This window comes from Callorhinus ursinus, unplaced genomic scaffold (genome assembly GCF_003265705.2).
Source record: "Callorhinus ursinus isolate GAN/ISIS: 27379988/994484 unplaced genomic scaffold, GSC_fseal_2.0 scaffold74, whole genome shotgun sequence".
Lineage (NCBI taxonomy): Eukaryota > Metazoa > Chordata > Mammalia > Carnivora > Otariidae > Callorhinus > Callorhinus ursinus.
Genome location: NW_027397136.1, coordinates 4643116 through 4662919, shown reverse-complemented (window position 1 = coordinate 4662919; position 19804 = coordinate 4643116). Strand labels below are relative to the sequence as shown.

At 47.0% G+C, this 19804-nt stretch overlaps 1 protein-coding gene across 3 annotated transcripts in view; it reads right to left on the bottom strand.

Moving 5' to 3' along the window:
- The window catches only part of PRMT8 (protein arginine methyltransferase 8), a 91435-nt gene that overhangs the window by 1443 nt on the left and 70188 nt on the right, over positions 1-19804 (bottom strand). For 2 of the 3 annotated variants that reach the window (XM_025851853.2, XM_073886921.1), the window contains 3 exons: positions 14265-14380; positions 8531-8681; positions 235-356 (listed from right to left, as the gene is read on the bottom strand). In XM_025851853.2, the coding sequence (XP_025707638.2) occupies positions 235-356; positions 8531-8681; positions 14265-14380 (389 nt within the window). The remainder of the gene's footprint in view (positions 1-234; positions 357-8530; positions 8682-14264; positions 14381-19804) is intronic. The other variant, XM_073886920.1, reaches the window with a different exon arrangement.

The window sequence follows — 19804 nt, the reverse complement described above, 5'->3', positions numbered from 1 at the left end:
TTGAGAAAAATCTGTCATCTTTGAGAGTTAAGGGGCCACGGCTGGAAGCCTTCAATGACACCTGGTCAGATCCAAACCCGGTTTTCTACTGCCCCTACCCCAATACCTTGTCTGGTTGTGCACAAGACACTCGGGCACCTGGGCAAGAGGGTCCTGGAAGCTGCAGGGAGCCAGCTCCATGGGTCCCTTCCTCTCTCTGACCCTGGCCCAGACAGAGACTGCCTCAGCACTCACCACGTTTTTGGCATTTGGCTTCATGGATATGGTCCCATAGATTTCTTCGCCCCTCCGGACAGTGAGGTAATCTTCCAAGTAGAAGACAGTCTGCTTCCAGTGGGTGTAGGGGGCATCGGGGGCTGAGGGGAGAAGAATAGGGGAGGTGGGAAGGAAGGGTCAGAGAAGATATCTCCAGAAGGTCTGAGGCTGAGACCCTGCCTAGAAGTTGCTGGGCTTCTTCTGGGATTCACTGAACCAATACCCAGCACTCTTGCAGGGTTGGTGCCCAGCCGCTATAGCCTGCCGCCAAGCCCCAGAAATCCTCCCTCGGCCCCAGTGCTCCTCCTTCCATCGAATTCCCATCTCCTCGGGGCTGCTGATCTTCCAGGAAATCAGAAGAGAAAGATGCTGGTATTACAAGTTCATTCCAAGGGGTGGGATGAATACCTCTCACCAACTAAACTCATTAACGCAAATGAAACTCAAAATGCTACTGTTTTTAATCAATTCAACAGAGGGAAGACATTCAGATAGTGTAAGGGGGAGATTTGTAGAGTAGGCCATCCTGGCTCTCCTTAAATGACATCACGTATGCAAATTCCAGAGCTAAACCAGTGTCCCACTGACATCCCCATCCTACAATTAGCTTTCCTTGCCACCTCTCTGCCCTAGAACCAAACCTAGTACCCTTGGCCCAGGCCAGCTGTGGGGTTTCAGCAGTGTCCTCCTAACTGGATCAAAAAGAAATGAGGGATGGGGTGCCTGGGTGGCTCAGTTGATTAAGTGTCCAGCTATTGATTTTGACTCAGATTATGATCTTGGGGTCCTGAGATCAAGCCCCACATCAGGCTCTGTGCTCTGCAGGGAGTCTGCTTGAGATTTTCTCCCTCCTTCTCCCTCTGCCCCTCCCCCTCAAATAAATAAATAAATCTTTAAAAGAAGAAATGGGGCATAATTCTCATCCCACAGACCCACCATTGGTCCACAGCACACTCCTGCAGGATCCAGAGCTGCACCGATGCTGGCGCCTCCCCTGTATTTGCCATTAAATCCCAACCAGCCTCTCTCGACACACTGTGTGCTCAAAAGCCAAATGAGGGGTCCTGCTTATGGGCCATCTTCCTCAGCGCCAGCTATCTTTGGCATACTCTTCCCTCCCTGTCCAGCAGGCTCTCCCTTCTTCATCTGTCACTTCCTCTGGGAAGTCTTGCCTGATGGCCCACCCTGGGCTTATGCTACCACAATGTCTATCACACTACAGCATAAAGGCCTTTGTCTTTTTTCAGCTGTTTGTTCCTCCATAGGACTACAACTTCCATGAGGACAGGTGCCCTGCCAGGCTTCTTGACTGTGACGTCCTTGGTGCCTACCACCACACTTGCTAGATCTGTAAGAGCTGAACAAATGAGCTATGGCAAAAACCCAAAGAGTAGACCCTTCGTTATGCTTCAGGGTACCCACAGATGTTCAATTACAATGGAGGCTTTGAAAACTATAGATAGTAGAAGAAGCCATTATAGTAAGTTCCTCTTGGCCCTTTAGGATCTTACCTTCCACCACCTGGATGTAGGACTCTTTAATACTGATTTTCTCTTTGCTTAGGACCAGAGCTAAAGATGAGAAGACTTGGGAGAATATAAGAAGTGCCTTTCAAATACTTCAAAAGCTGTCATATGGAAAGACTTACATGTGGCATTATATATGGCGTTGGAAACAGAACAAAGTCTAGAGACTGGGAATTACTAGAGGGCAGATTTTTAATTCATCAGGAAAAATCAGGGCTGTTCTGCAATCGTCTGAACTACCTGAGGTCCAGCCTCGAGGTGTTCCTACAACAACCACTAACGGGATTTATCATGCACTGAGCCAGTCCAGGTCACCTCTACGATCTTACAAACCCCAGGACCTATTTAAATGGTAGTGAAGAGTCTGTCTTTCTTCACCCTTTGCAATGAACTGGCCTGATCAAAGGTCAGTGGTTTGGTTAAAGACTCGTGTAGCCTTCAATGTGTGCATTTAGGAGATTAACACAAACTCAAAGTCATGGTGGGGGAAAAGCAGCCTGAGCACTTGGAAAAGCTCAAAGGAGGATCATGAATGTGCAGTCTGTGCCTCTCAGATCCTAGATCCCCAAACACATCCAGCCTTCATGGCCTCTAAGGCATACTGCTGTCTACGGACAAAGTCCCCCTGTCCCAGCATCTTCCCCGCCAACTGTAACTAAATGAATTGTCAAAAGATAGTCTCTGGTGTGTGCAGAAAATGGCAGCATATGACTGGCAGCCCTCTTGCGCCCACACCCTCCTACACCAACTCAGACAGGTGTCTCTCTCCTGTTCTTAAAGACCTTCAGGCAAGGACATTCAAGCAGCTTCCTTCCGTCACCTAATCAGATGCCTTAAGAGAGTCCCAGAGATTTTGCTGGCTCAAGGTTGGCAGCCATCAAGCCTGGGAGTGTCTGATGGTTGTCCAAAATATATGCCAGCCTTGTGTTGGAGGAAAGTGATTTTTTTTCCCTTTGCCATCAACATCAAAAGTTTGAGAACCTCCCCAAACATTTCATTTCTGTGATGGGTCCATTAGCTGTGGACTAATTATCTAAACCAGTTTTCACAATACTAATACTCTGTCGGGGTATCCAGGAGAAACTGATTAAAATTCAGATGTCTTGACTCTACTGCTGAGACTTGAATTCAGTCATTCTGGGGGACATGAAGGGAGCAGACTTGCCAAGACTTAAAAATCTCCCCCCAGATGTTGTAGACATACAGCATGGCTGAAATCACTGTGCAAACCCACTCTTTTGCATCTAATAACATCTCCAGATGGGCAAGAGTGGAAAGGACATTAAATAGGCAACAACAGGCCCAGTTTCCTGCTTCCACATTGCCATGTGTTTGCACTATGACCCTGGGGCTCATTTGCTATATCTGCAGAATGTGGGGCGTGATATTGATCTCCCTGGGTACTTTTAGGATTAGATGGGATGACAAGGGGGAAAGGGTATACTAAGGGTGACCAAATCTCCTGCTGTGCCCAAGACAACTCCAGGTTACTTGTCTTTGTGGCATAACTATGAATAGCTCTCCCTTTCACTATCAGAAGTGTCCTTAATTGAAAGATAAATTATATAGTCATCCTATGACACATTAGGCCAATGTGAGGGTATCACTAAGCCATTATAATATAATAAGCCATTATAATATAATTCCCATATAATCACTATGGGAAGTGGTATATATAATTTTATTTATCCATAATCTATGGTTCTGACCTGCAAAGCTGTGCTGCCTCACTCTAGCAGTGTAGAAGGTCCTGGGGAAGGATCTAGAAAGGTGCTAGGTGCAAGGGTGAGTACACAACACAGGGCTGTGGATGACATCTTAAGTCTTTCCCTCCCTCCCCTGCCCCAACTATAACCTTCAAGATCATGTACCTGACTTTCAGCTTTCCCTGTTATGAAGATCTCTTTATACTCTTAATATCCTGACCCCACACGCCAACCTCTCCTTTTCTCCCTCCCCTTCCCAGTCTCTCTGGGCTCTGGATTATGGACAGCTTTTGTTCTATATTTTAAGTGAGTGTGACGAGTACTGCCCCCAGCATGCATTCCTCCATTCAACAGACATCAATTCAGGATGTCTATCATGTGCCAGTTACGGTTCTAAATTTGGGAAACAGCAACCTGTACAGTCTTGCCTCCCTTCACACCCTGCAGCCTCAGCAAGAAGACACTCAGATCGCTGGGTCATCCTCCTGACCAAGGACAGGGGTGCAGAGCTCAGGGGGCTGTGGGAATGAATGGCAAGGGCCCCTCACAAGAAGATTTTTCCTGGTGCTTTCAGAAAGGGAGTGGAATCCTGCTCCCCGTTTCATTTCCCAGTGTCTAAGTGGCTGGTAGCTTTTCCTGAAATTTAGTACTTTTCCTGGCTATCAATTTGCAATTTTATTCCCCGGGGGGTCAGAAGTTTTTTGGAGAATGAAAGACTATGCACCAAGAAATTTCTTTGACCTGCTACAATGACTCAATGTCACCGGATAGTAAAGTGGGAAGGGGCTGCTAGGCATCTCGGTCCAACCACATCATCTCACAAATAACAAGCCAGAGTCCCAGAAAGTAAACTACTCAAAGCCCATCTCCTATGTCTGGCCGCCATACCTGGTTGACTCCTGGAAAAACGAAGACTCCAACCCAGGCCTGCTTCTACTCAAGCAACTGCCCCTCCACGCACTCCAGTTGGCCCAAGGGTCCCAGTTCCCATTTCCTGCCCCCACCCACTGAGGATGTGGCCAAGGTGTGGGGCAGCCATGCCCACTGGCTGGCACAGCCTGGAACCCTGGGCTCCTGTGCCCATTTTCGACAGCTTCTGCCTGAAGCTGCAGAGAGGAGACGGGAGAGCCATTAACAGGGATTGTCTTCAAGCTGCATGCTACGTGATGTGCTTTTGAGTGGGCCCGCCAGAGCTAGCTGTGGCTGGGCTGAGACAAAGCTCGGCGGATAATCGATGGGAAGGGGCCACATACAGCAGGCTACACTCTGCATGAAGTTCAAAAATAGCTGAGACCAAACAATACAGTGTTCTGACGTACACATAGATACGATCAAACTTTTTTAAAATAGCAAGGGGATAAAGAACACAAAATCATTCGGAATAATGTTCATCTAGAGGCAATATGGGAGGGGTGTGATGAGATGGGGTGGAGCATCTGTTTAATTATGTGGTGAGCTCACAGGGATTAATTATGTGACTGTGAATTAATTTACTTATTGATTATAAATAGTATCATTATAGCCACTGATGTATTTCCGGTTAACACTTATATTCTAATTAGTAATAGTTTATTTCTTGATATTAAATAATGCATTTACATTCTAATAACAATAATACATTTCTTTCCAGTTACTATTGCATTCTAGTTAATAATACGTTATTTACATTCTAGTTACTGAGTTAGCGGGGCGTTCACAGGTGTTCATTATATTAATAAATAAACAAGCAAAAAGTGAACTGTGTCTGACCCAATGATGTCATGAACCAGGAATTAGGATTAATCTAATTCTGTGCATCTGAGGTCCTTAAAAACAAAAAGTAAATACTCTTTTCTAGGTGGTCAGAGTTCAGAGGGTCTGAAAAGCCCACTGCCAAACCCACACTACCTGGTAGCAAAACCCCCAGTGGACATTCCACAGGCAGCTGAAGAATCAGCTTAACAAATTATTTCCCCTGATCTCTAAACATATGGGGATGCTGCATCGAGAGGGACCTACGTCAGACAGAAGACACAGGCCTTGATGAGAAAAGAGGGCATATTGTAGTAAGGAGATGGAATTATCTTTCCAGAAAGGCATCAGCGGGAGCCAAATTCACAATCATCTTGTTCAAGCCGTTGTGCACAGGGGCAGTGGTTCTCAGACTGATTTGTGTATCACAATCACCTGGAGGGCCCCATCCCCGAGTTTCTGATTCAGAAGGTCTGGGGTAAGTCTTGAGAATTTGCATTTCTAGCAAGTTCCCACCATGATGCTGAAGCTGCTGGCCACAGACCACACTTTGAGAAGGGAAATGGAAGACTGCAAGACCTCTGGGTGACCTTTGAGACCTGAGTTTCTGGGGTTCTGTGCAAAGAGGAGGCAACATAACACCATAGATGCAAAAAGACAGACGAGTGAGCTCAGACCTTGATCTAGACCCACGGTCTTTGAGCCTATGAAACACAGTCCTTGTCCTTTCTCTCATAGGGACTTGTGAGGAACTATAGTGGGGCTGTGACCACAGAATAGGAAGAAACTGCACCAGTGGGTTGGAGACTTGAATGCTGAGAGCAAACCCTTACCATCTGTCAAGCAGGCTCCTGATCAGCCCTCCCGCTGCTGCCTTAACCCCTGCTGTGAGGTTGAGTTTCACCCATCCTTCAAGGTCCAGGTAAAACTTCCCTTCCCCGTCCAGGCTATTCTTTACCACCAGGAAGACAATCTCACCTGCTGCCCCTCTAAGAAAGGTAATAGCTAAAAATGACCCCAGTTGAGTGGGGGGGTCTCTGGTTTTCCCCAAGACAGCCTGGATGATGGACACCGGAAGATTGTGGTCTTGGTGGTCAGGAGACACCAGTTCTGGAAAAAGCCCTTCTGTGATGGGTAAGATAAATCTCTTGCCCCCTCTGTCCACAGGTAAAAGAGGATCATTGTCACCAAGGCTCAGGAAGTGAATAATCATATTCTCAGATTCTGGTAGAACGCATTGACCCCTGCCACATACACGCTCACTCGCCCCTGATGAAGTGCTCCCACTTCCCGAGAGGACTTCACAGGCATGATCAATATGAACATGTTCCCAAGGGCAGGACTTGGATCTTGATATACTCATTGGATGGAGATTTGTTTAGAACCTACTACGAGCCAAGCACTACTGTAGATGTCAGCAGGGCAGAGATTCATGAGATGTGACCCCAGCCCATGGGGAGACTGACAATTGCATAAAAAGAGTAAAAATATTGAATAAACAATGGTACATGTGGCACTGGAATCCTGTGTAGTTGTTTCAAAAAAAAAAAAATACACTAGCTACGTCTGTGAGTCTGTGGAAGGCTCTCCAAGATATATTGTTAAATAAAGACAAGGTGTCAGAGGGCAGCGTGTTTAGTATGAGCTATCCGATGTTTTAAAAAAGGTGTAGTTTGGATGTGGTACTGTGGTTACATAAGATGCCACCAATGGGCGAGCTAGGTAAAGGGTTCATAGAGCTCTATGTTCTATTTTTGCAACTTTATGTGAGAAGTATTTCAAATAAAAAGCCATGTGCTTCTGTACCATTGAAATGTTTGGGGAGGGTAAAAGAAATCATTAACATATGTCCCTGAGGCACAGGGCTGGGTGCAATGGAAAGAGGACTTTTTCCTTGACTTCTTATACCCCCTTTCTTTACATCACCATGAATGACTGACATAAGCACAGGATATTAGGGAGCTCCAAGAAGGATGCCTAACCTTGAGCAGGAGCGAAGGAGGGCATCAAGTAATAACTGAGGTGAGAGATGAGGCCGGTGCTGGAATTGGCCAGGTGAGGGGCGGGGATGGGGGAGGTGTTCGGGGCTGAATTGTGTCCCCCGCAATTCATGAAGGGAGGGTCTGGAGCTGAGGCCTAAGCCCCTGTCCCTCAGAATATGACCTGTATTTGGAGATGGGACCTTTAAAGAGGCCTTTAAAATAAGGGCTTTGGGTAGGCCCTAATCCAGTGTGGCTGGTGTCCTTCTAGAAAGAGATTAGGGCACACACAGAGATACCAGGAGCGCACACACACAGAGGAAAGACCATGTGAGGACACAGAGAGCAGGAGGCCACCTGCAAACCAAGGAGAGAGCCTCAGGAGAAACCAAACCTGCCGACACCTTGATCTTGCAGAACTATGAGAAATAAATTTCTGTAGTTTAAGCCACCGGCCTGTAGTACTTTGTTATAGCAGCCCTAGCAGACAAATAGGGGAGGAAGGAGATGACAAGAGTCTCTGACCAAAGACCCTCCTGTCCCCTGGTGCACCTGGATGAACAAGGGGTTGGCGTGTGCAGAGACAATGGCCTAGAGACTTGAGAAGCCTTGCTAAGTTCGGGGACAGCAAGGTGTTCGGTATGACTAGGCTGTCTGTGCAGTGAAGGGACAAGGGAAGAGGGCAAAGCAAAGGAGGGCCAGTGAGAAGCGAGGTGACAGAGTGGGCTAGGGCTGGGTCATGGAACCCCCATTTACCAGGCTAAGAAATTTGGGGTCATCTGCTACAGGAAATGAGACACCTCTAAGGCTGGGCAGGGAGGGAGTTTTATTGTGCTTCTAGAGCAGGTGGGCTTTGAGGAACAGTGTCAGGAACTCAATGAAGGAAGGACTGGGGTGGAAGCAGCAAAGAAAAGAAGGAGACAGAGACATAGGCTGCAGCCTACTGAGAGACCCGCTGAATCCTATGGTAGGGCGAGGCAGTGAAGATAGGGAAACCTTACTCTGTATCCTTACCGCTCGCACAGAGTATGCTCAGTCAATGTTCAAAGAACAAATGCGCCTTTCAAACAGGGCCGTCCCCCTCTGCCTCTCCCTGCCCAACACACACTCTCAGCTCTGGTCTTACCATACCCACTTCCATCTACCTTCTCCTTTGGCAGCCAAAAGTGTGCTGGAGAAGGTTTATGAGATGCCAAGCGAGGGCCCCTGCCTGGCTCATGCCCCAGGTCCTGCCCCCAAGAAGAGGCCAACCCTGGTCACTTCTGCAAAGCCTCAACATGGAGGGTCTCAACATGGAGGGAGGGTCTGGAATGAGTGCCCACCAAAGGCTCACCTGTGGAAAACCCCATTTTCTTGTGGCACTTGGTAAATTCAATATTAAAATAGGTGACCAGGGCGTGGATGTAGTCATTTCTCTGTATCTGCAGGCAGAAGGCAGATGTGAACGACAGCTCTTCCGTCTTCACCGTATAAATGTCCACTTCCTGTGGCCCAGAAGAAAGAGAATGCCAACACTTAGCGCCTCCACCAGGTCTGGGTCTGGTCAGCAGCTTCCTTCCCATGGAAGACCACCAACAGTAGACTCTCTGGGGTGTCATTATTCTTGGGGTGGCTCCCCACCCGCCCACTGCCCTCCCAGGGACCTCCTCCATCCTTTCTAGGGTGGGGTAAGCCTCAGGCAATGGTGCAAACACATTTGAATCAGAATGTGTGGGGAACAGAATTAGGAAGGTCAATCTTCTGAGGATGGGGGCGTATGGGGGAGTGGGGGAGAGGGGAGAGGAGGATTAATGAGAGAGAGTCTTCCTGAACCTAACGGAGCAGCCTCAAAGCAGTCCCCCTCAGCATTGCTCCCTTCATCTAGTGGTTCTCAAAATGTAGTCCCGGCTGACGGGCATTAGCATCACCTGGGTGCAAATTCTGAGTGGATGGGGTAGGGACGGCGTCTCAGACCTGTGGAATCAAAACAGCAATCTGTGCTTTATCAAGCCCTCCCCCTGATTTGGGTGAACCAGATTAGTCATTTCCCAATTTTTTGACATTCAAGTTCCCAACTAAGTATTATCTCAGGAGTGAGGACCTGAGCCCACCCACAGTCACAGACTGGACCAAGAGAAGTTCTGCTGACCATCTACACCAAGCCTGGATAAAAGAAAGAAAAAGCAGGGGAGAGAGAGAGAGAGAGGAAGGTAGGAAGGTAGGAAGGAAGGAAGGAAGGAAGGAAGGAAGGAAGGGAGGGAGGGAGGGAGGGAGGGAAAGGGGGAGGGAGAGGAAGGGAAAAAAGAGAAAGGAAGAAAGAAAAAAGGGGAGAAATAAGAGGTAAGAATTTTTCAGTTCTGGCTGGGGAACAGAGAACACAAAGAACTAATAATTCTAACAATTTCAGTTGGGAAGTGGCTGAAAATCAATGTTGCGTGGGGAGCAAGTATAATGAAAGACAGTTTGCAATGTGCTGTTCTTTTCCATGTGGAGGATGCTGACCTGCTGTTTGCTGGCCCCAGTGAGACGGGGCAAACCTTCCAAGAGCCCTAGAGGCATCCAGACAGTTTTCAGTGAGGTTTAAGGAAGCTTCCCATTGTTGGGGTTGTGTAGCAAGGACCTCTATCTGAAGACTCTGTAAGAGCCAGACAGATACCCGTGTACCTGGACTGGTTCCAAGGGGCTCTCCTGAGACCCGGATGATGGAAGATGTTGGGGAAAATTAGGAGAGGGGTCTGAGGGTGGAGAAACAAGAGCAGGGAAGACACAGAATAATGTAACAGAAATGGCTTATATTTCTAGAATAAATAAAGGAAAAACAGACACAAAGCATCCCGGGGTCTTGAAAGAGAAGTCCTGCTTCCAGGGGGGTGGACAGAGGAAGAGGTTTGGTTAAGGAGGCAAGTCAGATCAGAGCCCTATTGTGGTCTGTGATGCGTAGCCCTCGTATCCCCTGGGGGAAGCTGAAGCTCTGACCTATTAGTTGGGAAGAGGGTGGGATTGCAGATTTAGGGGAACAGGGAGACCCTTGGTGATGTCACCTCAAATGCAAGTTTTGCTGTGCTTCTAGAACCAAGGATGAGGAACAAGAATCAGTAGAATGGGAAGCCATGGGTCAGGCATGCAGAATTTGACAGGATTAGAAAGCCATCAATGCAAGAGCCCCTTTGGTAGCATCCCTGGGAAGTGGCCATCTGATGCTTGTTTGGACACCTTCATGGATGATGCATTCACTACCTGTCAGGCAGCTGATTCCACTTCCTGACATCTCCAAGGGACAGGTCCCTCTTCAAAATGAGTGAGGAGAGTACACACCCGTCTGTGTAACTTCCATCAATGGAATAAGCCAAATGCCTATCCCCGCTCACATGGGCCCCCTAAACCTTTTCTTCTCCAACATAAACTGTGTCTGGTTTTTCATTCACTTCTCATAAGTCATGATTTCTTACTCTGTCACCCTCCTTGTTTGGGGCAGCCTCTGGTCTCAAAGAGCACACTGCTGGCTCAGACAGCACTCAGTCGTCCAGGCCCTCTCCCTCCACCACATCCTGCTCATGCTCCTTTTTCCTTTTGTCCTGGAAACTGAGTGTAGGGTCCTCCATTATATGTCATCCTGCTAAGTTTGGTCCATGGCTCCTTTTTAAAGCCAGCACCTGTCAGCCTACATGACATTCGTTAGCCCTCCGGCCACATGCTGCCCAAAGTTCCTTCCAGCTCCACAACTCAGAGCAAGACATGGTTAACTGTGTTTTTGTTAACGGCATCAGCACAGTCCACCAGGCTCATGGTGCCTACACTCACTGACTACCATCTGCTTCTTAGCCAGGGCCAGACGGCCAGGCTCCAGACTCTCCCCAAGGTCCTTGTTATCTTTTGCTCTCGGTCTCTCTGCCTCCAGCCTCGCCTGGTCTTTCCACCATACTTCTGGCTCATCTCAGCAGCCTGGCCCCCCCATTGGACAGGATCTTGGCACAGAGGCTGCCCATTATGGGTCTGTGTACCCTCGCTGTGTAACCTAGCACCTGCCAGCCCTCAGTCTTCTCCTTACTGGCCTCCATGCTCGACAATGTTCCTGCCCCCAGCCCCAGACCTCTTCTCCAAACCAACCCACTAATCCCTCAGATCCATTCAGACCATGCTGCTCTCTGAATCCGAAGACATCCATGACTCTGTATCGCTTACCTAAAGAGAGAGGACCTCTTGGCCTGAACACAGACAGTGAGCTCCAAAGGTAGGCTCCGGGACACATCTGGACATGGCTACTTTCTCCCGTCACCCCCCTCACTTCTTCATGACATTCAGGGCACGCACGTGCACGCACACACACACTCCATCCCTCCTCCATAGGGTCCTGCTCTCAGATGTGCATCAACCACTGTCAGCTATCGACTCCCCTGTTAGCTGACAGTGTTCACTAAGTCCTACAGACATTTGCATCTTAATAGGGGCCTCTGAAGGAACAAAAGGTTTTTGAGACAGAAGTGATGAAGCTAGACATTAAAATGGTGACAGTGGAGGGGCGCCTGGCTGGCTCAGTCCGTAGAGCATGTGACTCTTGATCTCGGGTTGTGAGTTGGGTGTAGAGCTCACTAAAAATAAAATAAAATAAAATAAAATAAAATAAAATAAAATAAAATAAAATAAAATAAAATAAAATAAAATAAAATAAAATAAAATAAAACAAAACAAAATGGTGACAATAGAAGCAGTTGGTCTTTTGGAATGAGGGCCGGGCCATCTGCGAAGGTGGCCAGCTATGACTAGGCTTTGGAGACTCAGAAGCCTTCAGGGCTCAGGTCCACCCTACTGTCAGACCCAAAGGCTACAGAGCCAAACCTGTTACCTGGCTCCCTAGAGCCCTGAGTCCTGTGGTGGAAGGTTTCTGTATTCCTGCTGCAGCAGCATCTCTGACACCACAGGGGGTTCCCCTGACTCGGCTTCAGGGAACCCCCATGAAGCAGAGGGCTCTGGAGGCCTCAATACTCAGAAGAGCCCCCGGTCTCTGTTATCCCCAGCACTAAGTAATGGTACAAATGTATGTCTCAGAGCAGAAGACTGGTCAAAACAGAGTCTTAATTATAATAAAGTGTCACACTCTACAACGTTAATAGCGATGAAAGTAGCAATTAAGTGTGTGAAGAAGGGCAAGTGTTTTCCCAACAGGCTTGGCAAAATGTTGCTTAGCACACTGGTGAGCAAACTGATGGAGGGGCTCTCCTGGTTGCAGAAGCATGCACAGATAGCCGTTACCCTTCTCGGGGAAGAGAGGAAGAAGGGTTGCGGGCACAGGGAGGGGGCAGGACTTCAGCCCCAAGGAGTTGACAGGAGTGTGTGATGCATGCCCTTCTGCACCCCCTGCCCTGAGTTCGGTTGCTTTGCCCCTGGCTGCACTCAGGTATAACCAAGGGGAAGACCCTTGCTGGGAGTGGGGGAAAGAAGGTAGGAGGCCAGGGTGGCCTGGGGGCGGGGAGGGAGAAGCAGGCCAGTCCACCGTGTGACCTGCAGTAGACCTACGGAAGCACAGTGGTCACACCTACCGTCAAAGGTGGAAAAGGTGGAAAGCGACCTGGGGCCCCAGCACATTGAAGGGGTTGTACCTTCAAGCTGAGGCCATGACGCACAGGTGCCTAACGGTTCTATGTAGCTGCCACATGTCATTTGGGCAAATTCAGTTGCACCAGTTTGGGAGTGTAATTTCCTACTTCTTGTTTGGGGCAGGGAGAGGCTTCAGGGGCCGATAGGAAAAACTAAAAGGACACGTTTGCTTGCAATTGAGCCTGCCTGGACTTGGGATGGGCCGAGTTAAGAAGTAGTGAGAACCCCATCAACAGAAAGCCCAAGACTTAGATTCCCAGCCACATCTCTTAGGTGGGATGTTACAAGGAGGCAGCAGCTGATGAGACTCATCTGTGTATTTGCCCTCGGAGGTCCATTCTAAATGCTACAATGACACTATGGACCGAGAGTTGTGTTTCTTCTTAGGAAGACTGTGCCCAGGGACAAGGGACAGTTGTGAACCTAGCAAAGCCGTGGTTTATATCAGAACTTCAGAAACCTCGCCTCATCCCCAGTGGCCCTGGACTCTTCCCCTTAATCCCCTGAAAATGCTGCCAGTCTCCAGCCCAATACTCCTGGCAAAGAAGTGACAGATGCAGGACCAGAGCCGGCAAGTATGTTTTAGTAAGATGAGGGCTGCGTGGGCCAATGAATACTTACAAAATGAACCCAGATTTTTAAATTAAAAAGTTAGCTTCAACCATATGAAAGTGATGTCTTTCTAGATTAAAAAAAAAAAACAAATATCAGTAGTTTATATGGTTCAACATAATATATTAGCGTCTGTAAATGCAAATTCTCAGGAAGGGGCTGGAAAGATCAATCCAACATGTGAACAGTATTACCTCCAGGAAAAGTGTGGGGTTGAAAGGGAGGGGGAGGTCAAAACAAAAGGGAGCTTTTGTTTTCACGCTCTCAAATTTGCTACGTTTGAATATTTAATAGCAAGAATACACTAAGGATTGGTGTGCCGAGGATGCTGACCAGCTGTTCTTCATTTGCACTGAAGAAAGTCTTGTCAGGAAAGCTGTTAGAGCATATGTACAAACAAAACCACTCAGGAAGGGGGTTGAGTAGCTCTGTCTGGCCAGGTCAGATGTGTGCTTGGAGGTGGGAGTATAAATGCCGATTACACAGCAGACTAAGGTATTGGATTGCTTCCCTAGGAGGGCCATCCCCCTCGGAATGGAGGAGCTTCCCCAAACCTAAGCATACCCTCCTGCCTCTCCGCTGATGCCCCCTCCCCCATACCCTTCCCCTTGCACCACCGAGGGATGTGACCTGACTCCCTCCCCTCAGCTGTGCCACTGTGGAGTCCAGGGGCTCTCTCTGTGACTCTGCTTATTATGAGCATCTTCTTTTGACTGGCAGTCACCTTAGGGTGCCACAGGCTCTGGCCAAGGTGGCCTTGCTTTGCCAGGCCGGGGCTGCTCAGGAGCTGAATATTGCTTTTACTCCAGGCCCACAGGTTTCCACGGTGGCACAGCTGGGTTGCCAGCATGCTTGGGCCCCAGCAGAATGAGTCTGCAGACCTTTATTAAACAGGCATTGGTCACCACTTGCTTTGGGTCCACGATGTCCACCAGGGGCTCCTTCATGGCAACATCCCGGATACAGGTCATATCAAAGCCATAGACATTCTCCCACCCTGTGAAAACAGAGCGAGACATGAGGGCCAGCAGCAGGACCCCCCGGAAGGCTTCCCAGCCCTCCTGAGGACTAGAGCACAGCATGCCCATGAGGGGGAGGGGCAGCCCATGTTCCCCTGCAATCAGAATAGAAGAATCACTCATCTGGGTGGAGAGCTTTGCAGAATGTACAGATCGCCCTTGATGGTAGGAAAACTAAAGCCCAGAGAGGCCAAGAAACTTCTCTAAGGTCACACAGCCAGAATGCCACAGGGTCAAGACTAGAATCCAGATTGCCTGACGCTTCCTGTACCCACTTTCCTGTCCCTCTATCCGAGCCAGCAGAGTCTCCTACAAACTCTTATCTGGCACTCACATTTCTATCTTGGTGCCCTTGCTCAAGCCGTCCTGCACACTTAGAAGACCCACCTCTCTCCCTTCTCCTGTCCCCACCCACTGAATCTTTAACAAAGCAGAGAGAAACATGGGCTCTTAAAATTATATAGACTAGTTTGAATCCCAGCACCACCACTTACTGGCCAGGCCCTTGTGCTAATACCCTAACCTCTGTGAACCTCCGTTTTCTCAACTGCAAAACGAGGGGGGAGGGTGGGTCTGTGAGAGTCTTTGCCTTTCTCACATGCCATGGTGCACTCACTAAGAATCCATCCCATAAGAACTATCCCCCAGGGGGTTGCACAACCATCCCAGTGGTACTCATTGGTCCCTTGTGGCTGCTCATAAGATGCTTTGAGAGGGAGAAAGATGGAGGGTGCAAGGCTGGTGAGTAAATGAATGCACATCTGATGGCCCAAGACCATCCTTATATGGTGGCAATCATTGCTACCGTTGACTGACCTCCTAGCTGAAGCCAGATTCCTCATTTAACCTACCCAGCAACCTCCAGGGGATACGTCTATTGACAGTCAAGGAAACAGGTCGGGAGAAGTTGGCATATGGCCCACACACAATATATGGGCCAAGATCACACATCAGGGAGATGGTGGAGCTAGGGCTCGCTCCAGGTTGTCCCCTGACCCTTCAGCTGCACTGACCCAGCTGTGACAGCAACCAGGAATGCAATTTCCTCCCCCGGTACTGTAGAGGGTGTGGCCTAAGCAGAGGCTTTAGTCACTGAGCAGCTGAATCTCATTTGTCTGTTTATGCAGATGGGTCTAGAAATGCATCGAAGGAGAGATGCTCTTCTCTAAAATCTTATGGGATTAAATTTCCTTTTAAAATGTGCATCAAACAAATGCTAGTTTCAGGAACTATGTTTCCGTATGTTTAGGAGAGGGGGTGTGTGAAGAGGGAGGTGGGAACAGTCAGTGAAAGCCGTGTTTCTTTGACTCCTTTCTAAGGCACACAGAGACCTTCCTCGGGAAGAAGAGGCAGAGGAAATAATCATCTCCCAGAGGGTGAGCACTTGTGAAATTCGGGCTTGAAGATAAGATGCCAGTCATATCCATTAAATCACATGAGTTTGGTGCCAAGTTCCTAGTTGAAGCCTACGTTTGGAGAAGTAAGCTGCTCGGTTGGCAACGGGATGTGCTTCAGAGGAGATGCCCTTCTAGAGTCTGGAAGCCCCCAGATAAAACATATACACTAAACACAGTGCCTTCATTTTAAATCTTTCCTTAATACACCTGCTGCCATCTTCCCGCTCCTTCCCATTCCCCGCCCTGCCTTAGGTTGAGGTTGAGGGCAAGTGTCGGGCAAAATCCCAAGAGTCCATGTGCATGATGGTTAAAGGCCTGGGCTTTGGAGTTCAACTCTGGGCTCTGCCATTTATTTGCTATGTAATCCTAGCAAAAATTTAGCTCTCGAAGAGTTGGTTTCTTCTTTAAAATAGAGATGATGGTGATAACCACAGCTACTCTGTTGGGTTGTCATGAGGGTTAAATGTGATAATATAGGGTATAAGGGGATGCCTGGCACACAGAGCCGCTGATACATAGTGATCATTATCATGATGTGGTCTGAGCTCTGGCTTTGTCACCATCTGAGCTGTGTGATCTTGAACATATCAATCCTCGTCTCTGGGCTTGTTTGTAAAGTGAGGAGTTTGGTTCAGTGGTTCTGTGCTCCTGAATCATCTGGGACACTTTTAAAATTACAAATTCCTGGGCCCAAACCAGATCTGCTGAATCAGAATCTCCAGTTTTGGGATCTGGGAAGCTGGAATTTTACAAATCTATGTAGGTAGGGGCACCTGGGTGACTCAGTCAGTTAAGAGTCTGACTCTTGATTTCAGCTCAAGTCATGATCTCAGGATCATGAGATCAGCCCTGCATTGGGCTTTGCACTGAGCAGGGAGTCTGCCTGAGATTCTCTCTTTCCCTCTCCCTCTGCCCCTCCCCCCACCACATGCACATGCTCTCTTTCTCACTCTCTCTCTCTCTCTCTCTCAAAAAAATTCCCTTACAGTCAAGAAAAGGTGAAGTTAATGTCTCTTGCTTTTGTGAAACCTTTTCTAACCATTCCCAACTATGAGACTACTTCTATATCCTCAACACCTATAGCCCAGCATCTAGCACAATGGAAGCACACAGATAATGCTTTTTTAATTGAAACTCATTCCCAAATATTTAATGTTCTACACCGCTTGCAATGCCCAGTATTTTACTTATCTTTTCAGAGGTTAATTCGTGTTTTTCTCCCCAGCTAGACTACCTTGCCTTCAATTATTGAGGAGAAAGTTCACCCAGGACAATACATTTGTTTTCTCTTCTTTCTGCTAGCCATTTATCTCCCACTAGCTCCTTTAGCAGAAGTGGAGCAGGGATGCGAGACAACACTAATCAAACAGACTAATTTTTCGTGGCAACTCTGTCTTGTTTATTGACTAAGTGAATATGGGGTGAGGGCTATTGCTACCAGGAAATATTATTATTCATTTTCTTATTTAAATTTAAACAATAACATCAGATGGACCTTTGAACTTTTGTTTATGGATTAAAAAACAAATTCTCGGAAAGGACAGCACTGTGGCATGATGAATGTAACTAAAGCAACAGCCAAACCTCAACCTATCATTATGACAGAGTAGATTGACTCAAATCCCCAGTTTAAAAGCCTGGAAGAGGAAAAGGCATACTCTTTCTGGGCATAACTATTGTGCATCTGTCCCTACTGTTCTTTTACTGACATTGCCCAGCATTAAGAAAAAATTACAAGATGAATGAAAAAGGAAAAAAACATGACCTATCATCAGAAGAAAATATAGTCAATAGAACCAGACTTAGAGACAGCCCAGATGTTGGAATTATCCAATAGAGACTTTAAAGTACCAATAATAAAGAAGTTAAAGAATCCAATGGAAGAACACGCATGAACAGATCGGGAATTTCACTGGTGAGTTGGAAACTATAAAAATGAGCCAATGTTGAAATGTTAGAAATGAAAATCACAATATCAGGGGTGAAGAATTCTTTCAATGTGCTTATTAAAAGAATGCATACATCAGAGGAAGTAAGGAATAACTTCAAAATAGGTCAATAAAAATTATCCAAACTTAAATACAGAGAGAGAAAAAATATAGCACCCAAGATCCATAGGATAATATCAAACAGTATCTAACATATGTGTAATTGGAATCCCCAAAGGAGAAGAGAAAGAGAATCAGGCAGGAAAAAATATTTGCAGAGATAATGGCTGGAAATTTTCCTGAATCAATGAAATCATCAACCCATAGATCCAAGAAAGCTGTAGAACCCCAAGCAGGATAAATAGAAAGAAAAACACTTGTAGACACATCCGAGTCAACCTGATGAGTATCAAAATAAAGAGAAAATCTCAAAAGCAGTTGCAGAAAAAGAAATATGAAGTACTGGAGAACCAACTTTATGTTTCACTAAAGAGAGCTGAAGCTACATCCTTCTTCCCCTCCCTGGCCCCACATTTTCAGTTTCTCCACTAGGGTGGATGGGACTGCCTCCAAATGTGTTAGAGGGAAACACAGCAAGTGCCACCAGGCGCTACTTACAGTTTCTCCTCTAGACAGAAGGGAAGGTGTTCACAATAGTTTCATACATTTTAATCTCTCAGGCACAAAGGCAACTTCTTGTATAAAATAGGACAGAGGGGCGCCTGGGTGACTCAGTGGGTTAAGCGTCTGCCTTTGGCTCAGGTCATGATTCCAGAGTCCTGGGATGGAGTCCCACATCGGGCTCCCTGGTCATCAAGGAGTTTGCTTCTCCCTCTCCCTCTGCCTCTCCCCCCAGCTTATGCTCTCTCTCTCTTGCTCACACACACACTCTTTCTCGCTCACTCTCTTTCTCTCTCAAATAAATAAATACAATCTTTTTAAAAAAATAAAATAAAATAGGAGGGAGTCAGAGAACAGAGCTCTGGATGTTGAGGGTGGGGCTGAAAGTGGGAAAGAACCACATGGAGAGCAACTGAGCCCTCCAAGAGGTTCTGCCTTTGCAACCTCCCTTGGGCTGCAGGCACCACTGATGCCACGGAAGGCCTTCCTTCTTATCTTCTCATGAGCTGGGAAGCTGGTGCCCATACCTCTGACTCCCAGCAGGTTGGAGATTCATGTATTGGGTCAGATTCGTGTATTGGATAAGAAATCAAATAGAACACCTACCACGTTTCCTTCCAGTTTTAAGATTCTACAAATCTCCTTCATAGTAGAAATTTTAAAAAATGATTGCTCCTCTCTCTCGGGGTTAAACACTACACTTTGCACATTCCTCTACTGCTTATTTTTACTCCTTCGTTTGTTTCTTCATGCATTCACTCAACAAAATGTGTATCGTGAGACTGGTACATGCCAATCATTTGCCTCTCTTCTTCTGTGTTCTCTAGTGGTTGGTGAGCAAAATAAAGGCAATTTCTGTGTTTCACTTATTCTTGTGTTTCCATGTTGCATGTGGTTGAGAAAGGAAAGGAGAGAAGAAGTGAGAGGGGAGAGGAGGAGGGGAGGGGAGAGAAAGGGAGGGGAAAAGGGTGGGGAGGGAAGGGGAATGTGGTGGGAGGGAGGAGAGGGGCAGGGAAGAAGCGGTTTTGTAACAATTTACTTGGTGAAAGGGTCTGGGCTTGTCTCATTCTCCTGCCCCACTTTAAAATTTTTCTTTTTTAGCCGGTTCTTGAACCAACTGAAATTTGCTTACAATTGTTCCCTTAGCAACCAGCAACCTTTATGCTTTACTTTTGATTTAGAACTCAGAGTAACCAAAATCTCTGTTTATTTGAAACAGATTTCTAAATGGGCTTGCTTCCTTTACTAAAAACAAAAACAGATTATTAAAAAAAAAATTTAATGGAAAACTTCACAGTTTTTTAAATAAATTTTAAATGTATGTTTGATTTTTACTTTTTGGGTCTGGGGTTTTTTGGTGTTTGTTGGATAGAAGACTCTAGAGCAAACATTTCACAAGAAAAGAGGATTTAAATTTTTTTAAAGCTGATTTAAATTTTTTTTTCTTCCCCAGAAC